This window comes from Adiantum capillus-veneris, chromosome 1 (assembly GCF_014529385.1).
Source record: "Adiantum capillus-veneris isolate H3 chromosome 1, ASM1452938v2, whole genome shotgun sequence".
Taxonomy (NCBI): Eukaryota; Viridiplantae; Streptophyta; class Polypodiopsida; order Polypodiales; family Pteridaceae; genus Adiantum; species Adiantum capillus-veneris.
This window is the reverse complement of record NC_140931.1, coordinates 23,716,032-23,724,369: the sequence shown is the minus strand read 5'-3', so window position 1 is coordinate 23,724,369 and position 8,338 is coordinate 23,716,032. Positions and strand designations below refer to the sequence as shown.

At 45.0% G+C, this 8,338-nt stretch overlaps 1 protein-coding gene across 1 annotated transcript in view; it reads right to left on the bottom strand.

Moving 5' to 3' along the window:
• Positions 1-1,929: 1,929 nt before the first annotated feature.
• SCD1 (stomatal cytokinesis defective / SCD1 protein (SCD1)) overlaps positions 1,930-8,338 on the bottom strand; it is a 143,360-nt gene continuing 136,951 nt past the window's right edge. The window contains exons 24-31 of the mRNA XM_086514861.1: positions 5,006-5,070; positions 4,785-4,908; positions 4,431-4,612; positions 4,264-4,335; positions 4,016-4,176; positions 2,778-2,819; positions 2,490-2,686; positions 1,930-2,334 (exon numbers count right to left, since the gene is read on the bottom strand). Of these exons, the coding sequence (XP_086370987.1) occupies positions 2,233-2,334; positions 2,490-2,686; positions 2,778-2,819; positions 4,016-4,176; positions 4,264-4,335; positions 4,431-4,612; positions 4,785-4,908; positions 5,006-5,070 (945 nt within the window). The 3' untranslated portion in view covers positions 1,930-2,232. The remainder of the gene's footprint in view (positions 2,335-2,489; positions 2,687-2,777; positions 2,820-4,015; positions 4,177-4,263; positions 4,336-4,430; positions 4,613-4,784; positions 4,909-5,005; positions 5,071-8,338) is intronic.

Sequence of the window (8,338 nt, the reverse complement as noted above, 5' to 3'; positions counted from 1 at the left end):
ATCTGATACAAAGTCAAAATAACAAAATGAAATGACAAAATGATAAAATGATAAGATAAAAGTACTATGGGATCCTAAACTAGTAGGTGTGAACTAAGCAGCTAGTTGGGATAGCTAAATCAAAAGTCACAAGAAATCCAGCATCGATTGCTCGCAGATCTCATAAATCTCCTCCATGGTCAGTAGTTTGACCGGGCGTCGTGCATGTCGGGCCAAAGTGATCCGAATCCTCTGATGTAGCCTCCATCGATGTTGTGTAGTCCTCCGCAGTCGTGGGCTCTCCCTAGCTTAGTCGCTCGATCGATCAATGTGCCTTTTATGTGAGGCGGCAAGATCTGTTGTGGTAGTAGCTTCTCTGGGCGTCCAGTGTATGCTCTAAAGAAGTCTATGCTGTCTCTCTGAGGCTCGCTAGCCTCTCCTCTCATCATGCTCTCTCTGTGTCTGCGCAACTCGAGCAGGAACAAACCCAGGCATCTCTGATCCTAGTACCTCATGACTTTGGAGAGTGGTCCAAAGCCCTCTCTGAACAAGCAGTGGAAGCGGCCTCATATCTCGTAGTAGACAGGGCAGTGGCATGTGTAGTGTAACTCTGTCTAAGGCTCCATGTCACACAAGGTGCATGTCCTGGCCTCTGTTGGCACTCCGCTGTATCTCCCAGTCTCGATCCGCAGCTGGTGTGAGGATGTGCGTATTTGGCCAATGGCACACCGTATCCCATGAGACAGGTGGGTGTCCATGTATCTGGGCCTCGTCACAAAACCATCCTCCGTAAGCTGGAGAAGATGCTCTCTGTAGAAAGCCATCTTCGTGCCCAGCTCCTGTGTTGGCTATACCCATGTCCTCCTGGTGTCTAGCTGAATCAGATCCTAGCGGATGAGCCTGGTGGTCTCGGACTGTGTAAGACTAAGAGAGGCTGCCTCCAGTGAGTACTGGAAGGGGGGCAATCTGTCTATACCGAATCCATGTGTTTGGAACCATGACATCATCTCCCCATACCAACATGTTGTGTCTCCCTGCCTGGCAACCTGTCGAGAGGACTCAAGTGCAAGGTGGGCGTATCTGTCTCTGGGAAGTTCCCACAGGCGGTGTAGGAAGGAAACAGATCTGGTGAGCGCCTCAACTACTAGTGGGGGGGCCGCTAGCTCTGCTCGGATAATGGCACGTGGTACTGAAGCCCTTAGCTCTAATGAGCCGCGAGATCATAGAGACCAAAGGCTTCTGCATGTCCCCCATCCATCAGTACAACCTGTTCTCCCGTGATGATCCAATGAAGGCCCCCATATCTCAGCTCCATAGAGCAATAGAGAAGCCACCAAAGTGTCAAAGAGCCAGAGCTTCATCCGAGGCTCCTGAAAATGAACCTGTGAACACATCCTCTCCAGTTTCCCCAATGCCGAATGGGCTCTGGTCAATCTAGTCTCTGCTGCTCTCCTCAAACAAAATGCTGGTCCACTAAAAACCACTCCAAGGTAGGTGTAAGCATCTGTATATTCCACTGTCTCCTAGCCCTATGTGAATGCGGGCACTGACCTCCTGATCCACTGTGGGGTGGTATTAAATACCATGACCTTGGTTTTACCAAGGTTGATAGACAAGCCACTCTCATGGGAAAACCAATGCAAAGCATCCAAATGACGTTGCATCCCCTCCGGAGAGTCGGAGATCAACACAATATCATCAGCATATAACAATAGCGGAATCCATGTCCCTGCCAGCGGTGCATCTCTATCACCATCTCTCTCAATGTAGTCAGAAACCTCATCCACATACATACCAAATAGAGTAGGAGAGAGCGGGCATCCCTGCTTCACCCCAATAGTGGAGTGAACCGGTGTAGATAGACACTCTGAGGTGCGTACATGCCCTACTACTGATCTGTACAGTGCCTGATCCCCCAAATGAGCTCTGTGGGTATTCCCATCTCCTGTAGAGAGAAATGAAATTTTATATTAACGTCTTCAAAAGGCCAAAGTGACCTATGAGACCAAAAAGTTACAACTGGTGAATCTGATACCATGTCTGAGTACGGAAATTACAAAGTTACAAAGAACTAACTTGTGTAAATAGTAGAAATAGTCACTTTGATACAATAATAAAAAAGGCATCCAGCTGGCTGTAGCCAAAGATAATGTCCAATTGGCATACTACATTGCCTTTTTATTGCTGTTACCTCCCCTCATCTCAACTGAGCTTGAAGCCAGCAAAAAATCCTCCATCCAAGGAGGCCACTCCTCAGCACTGGACAGCAATGGCAGCATCCCATAGTCGGACCAAACCGTTTCTAGCTCCGCTACATATCCTTCCTTTTTCTGGATCTGATGCAACACATCTTACCTACAGAACACTCCCACATAGGGCATGTCAAAGCACGGAACTAAATGGTACAAAAACAGAAAGATAACTGATGAAATTTATATCAGCTATCCATTTGAAGGTCAAAGATTAATTAGCTCACAATGTCCTCTACACCTTGAACACCTACTACTTACCACCGTCGCCATGCGCTGTGGTGTTCTGAAAAGTTGCCAGCCAGCTGCCCTGTTTCCGCCACCAGCCTTTAGCTCTGATCTCTGAAACAGCGACATTGAATTATCTGCTGCCCCTATTGCCAGCCATCTCTCCCCAATTCTCAACGAGAGGATAGACGCTGAATGAATTCCAACATTTTTAGTGCATCTCAGCATCCCTGCAAGTAACAACATTCTAGGGTTCAAAACAGAGTTCTCCTCAATAGAACATAGAGAACTAAAAGAACGGTTAATGAAAGATTGGGCAACCTTCATCTCTCTCCCACATTCGCACCATGCCATCTGCAGAACCTGTGAAATGCAATTACAGTGTAAGACAAAAAAAAGGGCCGGGGGGGGGGGGGGGGGGGGGGGGGGGGGCTCAGTAGTTTTCGTACGACGTACGGAACGTCTCGTTCCGTACTGCGGGTCACGTACCGTCCCGTACGTTTCGTACGTTTTGTACTTTTTCTTTTTTTTTTTGGGGGGCAAAATTCACAATTGTGAATGGATTACATTGAGCAGCCCAACTCTCTCTCTCTCATGCTCTAGCCTCTTCCTCTTTAAGCAATGCCTCTCCATCTTGTTCTCCAACACTTCCAAGCTCTCAATGCTCATTGCTCTCAAGCTCTCAATGCTCATTGCTCTCAATGCTCTCACTGCTCAATGCTCCCATGTTCTAGCTCTCAAGTGACATGCTCTAGAGACTAGAGTCTTGCCTCTCCATTGGGTCTCTCCCTCTCAAGCTCCCATTGAAGATCTCATAATGTCAAGTTTCTTTAAGTGTAAAGTTTAAACCCAAGGGCCTGAGCCTTAGACGTAAGAATTCTTTGTTTTTTTATTTTGAACGTACGTAACGTCATCGTACATCTTAATATTTTTTAGTTCGTTTAGTACCGCACATCATCGTACGTGTACAAAACGTACGGGACCGTACGAGACCACTATTGGGGGGGGGGGGGGGGGGGGGGTGTGTGTGTGTGTGGAGGGGATTCCTCCAGAATTAGGAGAAAAGTAGGTTTAAGAACAAGGTGAAAAGTCACAATGGCCATCATAGAACGATGAGAACGTGTATGTGACCCACTACTCCATACCCCTCTTTATGTAAATAGGAAACAAATGTCAATTATCCCTCACAGTGGCCTACATATCCACAAGACGTTGCTCAATTAAAGCCTTCTTACAAGAAAAGGAAGAAAAAAAAGTTTGCCATATTTAACTTGCTAAATGGCACTATTTGAAAGCGTTATCCGACGGTCCACACTTGTTTCTAAGTTACTAAGGCCTTGTGTAGGCCAAAAAAGAAAAAACTAACACCAACCCCCAGCTCTACCCCTCCCTAGACACAAAGACAGAGAGAGCTATGGGCACAGGTCCTGCAGACACACGGCCTTGAATGGTCAAAAATTCTAAGGAGAATCGGAATGGCCTCAAGTGTCTAGACAGAGATGTGAACAACAGACTTGCACATAGGGACCTAATGTCAAAGCGTTTAAAATGAGACAGACCTGTGACTATGCCTTTATCTGCTGCACTGTATTCGACTGAGTTAATTGCCCCAGAATGACATGTCAAAACCGAATCGCAGACTCCAGTTGCTAGAGACCAGACTCGAACGGTCCAATCATCGCTTCCCGTTATAACAGTGTCCCCAGCCATTCTCAGACACCTGATAGTGTAGTTATAAAACTCAACTCTAGAAGAGACTTCAAATTGTGGAAGAAATGCTATGCTATTACTGAAAGACACATTTTACCTTATCCATTTGCTATGACCAAGAAGCTTGTGCCTTTGCTTCGTAGCCTGTGTATCCCAGATGTTGCAAACCCTGTAAGTGGATGATATAGAGATTTGAAACACTAATTATTTTCTGCTCAAATAAAACATTAATAAGGAGAAGTACAAATGGTTCCAGTCATTTACCCATCCATTCCAGCTGCTGCCAGAATTCTGGTTTCGTAATCATAATCCAGGCATAAAATAGCACTGGCACTTCGCCCAACAGTCGCTACACATGTATCAGTTCGAACATCCCACATCTTGACGGTACCATCATGTGAGGCTGTCAACACACAAGGTTCCCACAGCATTCGCACACAGCTAATCTGAAAAACCACACGGTTGTTGGTCATTAACACTAGAAGAAGAACAGCCAAGTGTATCAACAGATACATCAAGGAGGCTGTGATTCTCGTATTTTAAACACTCTTGCCGGCTGTGTGTATAATTTTTTTTTGTTGGGGGAAGGGGGAGGTGGTTTGTTGGTTGGTTACTGGCCTTGTCATTGTGTGCTTTTAGCTCTACTGTCTGCTTCCCTGTAGCTTTGTCCCAGACAAGTACCCGTTGATCATCAGACCCAGTAACAATGCGAACTCTATCAGAGGCAATTGCACGAATAGACCTAAGAGCAAAGAAAACAACCACTTGTTGGAAACAACACAAACTCTTTTTGAACACAAAAGAGAACCAAGAAAAAAAAAAAAACATATCATAGCTACCTAGTGTGCCCCTTCAAGGTCGCTCTTAGCTCTGACCCACGTTGTGATGGATCCCAAACTTTCACCTACAACGATGAGTCATTAAATCACCACAATTGACTTACTTTTGATAAGTCTACTTACACATGGGAAAGTTGATCTCTATGCTCTGCTCGTTACAGGAAAATGCAAGGCAAAAAAAGAAAGCAAGAGATAACTTCTATTGAACATTATCAAAGGGCCAAAGGAAAACTATGAAACCACAACTTCCAATATTTTTAAGAAGTGAACAACTTACATGACTAAAAACTAGGTGAAAACTGAGAAGTCCTTGATGTACAATCTTGGGGTAATGTGAAACCAACCGGCTCTTCAAATCACAGGCAGAAGATGACTAAACAGACCTGTAACACAACTTTAAATTGCAAATACTGCACAAAAGAAAACCCGCAAGGGCCAAGAGAATGGCAGAGTTCCCCTCTAGACAGTAGGATGCGTTGGCCCGTAAGGTAGGTGCCCTCCGCAGTTTTTTTTTTTTTGTTATATTGAGGTTCAAGCCACAAAATACAACTGATCGTTGCTCAGAGATAGCACACTCAGACTTCGCGCAAGTTGCATTTAGCAATTAGCGCCTATAGGGCCTACGGCAAATGTACCTGGTGGGTGCTCGAAACATTTAATTCAGTAAAACCAACTTGTACAAAGATTTCCTGCATAGGGGCTTTTCTTAAAAGCATCTGCGATGGATAAACTACTATCTCAGCATTGCTGACCGTTCAGTGCCATAACAGAATAGTCATCTATACAGGCATTGTCCATACAGATATGACACGTCAATAGCCAAAAGTAGAGGTGTGAAACCGGCCCGTAGGGCAGTAGACTTTAGCTTTCACATGAAACTTTACTTTACTTGAACTTTAGGACATAGAGAAACTTCACAATTAAACCTGTGACTGGAATTAACACTTCAAATGAACACGACCTTGAAGCTAGAGCGCTCCAAGCAGACACCGACATCCTGTTGGCCCCAAAGACTGGCACCCCTGTCGGTATTTCTTTATTCTTAACAAAATGGAGATAAAAGCTGCATTTCCCTACGAGTTGTCCCGCATAAACCGAGCCGAAAAGACCTGTTCTAGCCCGATTTCCGCAACATAACCGTTCTAGGAAGCTTCACACACAGAATCCCCACCCAATGAGTGACTTTCCCGGCGCTTACGGGCACTTTCCCAAACCTGGCGGGAATCTTCAGCATGCTGAATTCTCTGTTTTCTGCCCCAAAAATGCACCAGATCACATGTACAGCGAGGGGAACATGTGATCCCCTCACTTCCCAGACCTCCTGAGGGTATTAGGGATCGATAAGGGCCAAAACCCTAAACCTGCAAGAATACATTGCACACTATAAACTTTTGTTTTGGGCTCGTTTCGCGTGCCGATCTCATCCGTAGCAAGCCCTCGTACTCCTGCACCTGTTGGGCTACGTGCCCTTTGAATCGGACGAGATTTCTCGCGTGAAATCTCTTCGATTCAACTGACCTGCGTGGGATTAGCAATTAGCTAATCTAGTACTTGGACAAGATGCTCTTGCCTTGGCATACGCGCATGAACCCACATAACTGTACATACACATGAATAGCCCTCGAGCGGGGCATCACGATTCTGTATTCAAACGGGGAGAGAGGTGCACGAGAGCGGAATCATCGCGCTACATAGTGCAAGGGAGAAGGCAAGTTTTCCATTAAAGCTTCATCACTTGCACCAACTACTCACACACACACACACTGTAGAGCTCACAATGAATAAAAATCAGTCCCTCTCTCAATTTGGGCACCCCCTCTTGCTACTGGACTTGGCAAACTGATCTGGAGCCGCCATGTGGCCACTTTGCCTCTTTTGAGTTAATTTCCTAGTACCCACCAACTTATAAGCGTCACGTGGGACCTAAATGACTTTGAATTGACCCTAGGTATACTCTTACTGCTCGGATTCTAGTGTTGGTCGGCCTGACCAACTCGTGGCGACAAGACCTTCCCATCTGCGGGTGAAACTCTCGGCCGTTGGCCGTTTCACACTGATCATACAATATCCAACCATTTGCAACTTCAAAAAGAGGGTCCCAAAAATTAAATAAAAATCAAAGGAAAGAAACCAACAACTAAGGTTAGCAGTAGTCACAACCTTGTGACATAGTCACAGCCCTGTGACATACCCCCCTCTTGAAATCGCAAACGTCCTCAATTGCATGCCATAGATGATTTAGTGTGTTAGCACTCTCTTTTCATCACATATATCCGCAAGAAAGGTCATGAAGCATAGATACAAATGACTTAATGAGACCTTCATACTTTTGTCATTTCTATCGATCTTAAAAGAGAGCATTATACTTTTAACACTTGAAGAGCCATGCACACTTCTATTACACTAAATCCATATGTACATTTGATGTGCTAGCTCCGTCATAACCCCTCCTTTGCACTTGTTGGGTTGGGGCATATGTAGGCTGTAACCCAAAGGCCTCAAGGTAGAGCTACACTACATTTGGTGATTCCAAAAGTTCACACTCTTCCATCCACTTTGCATCCATAGGTGGATAGTTCTTGAACTTCACTAAATAGCGTCGTGTAACTTTTCCCTTAACTTTTCTTTCTTTATCTGCCAAAATTTGTTGAGGTACCAGATCTCATCAAGTTCATCAGCTTCTGGCTGATCCTCCTACGGCATATCTTTTGGAACATCACCAACAAAGGGTCTTAGAAGACTCACGTGAAACACATTATGAATCTTCCAAGTGTCAGGCAATCTCAGCCTATAAGCAACATCGCTGATCTTATTAAGCACTTGAAAAGGCCCATGGTAACGCATATTGAGCTTAGGAAACAACCGTTCCTTGCCCTTCCTCTTCTTTAACCTTGCCTTTTCAAACCTCAATAGAGCCCAATCACCAAGTGAAAACAACAGTTGACGTCGGTGACGATCAGCAACCCTTTTCTGCTTTGTCTGAGTCTTCTCCAAGGCAACTTTGATTTTCTTATACATTTCATCCATGTTCTCAACATATCGATCTGCCTCCAAGATCTTGTCCTTTGTATGCAAACTGGGAGAAACCTTTTTTCACTTTCAATAATCTCAAAAGGTGCCTTGCCTGTGGACGAATGCACCGTATTGTTGTACACATACTCAAGCATAGGCAAATATTGTTCCCACTTGCCCTTATTATCTGAACCATAACATTTCAGCAGATCCAAGACAATAGAATTTTGACTGCCCATCAGTTTGTGGATGAAATGAAGACGAGAACTTGAGCGTAGTGCCCATGTTCTCAAACAATCCTCTCCAAAACAAACTCGTCAT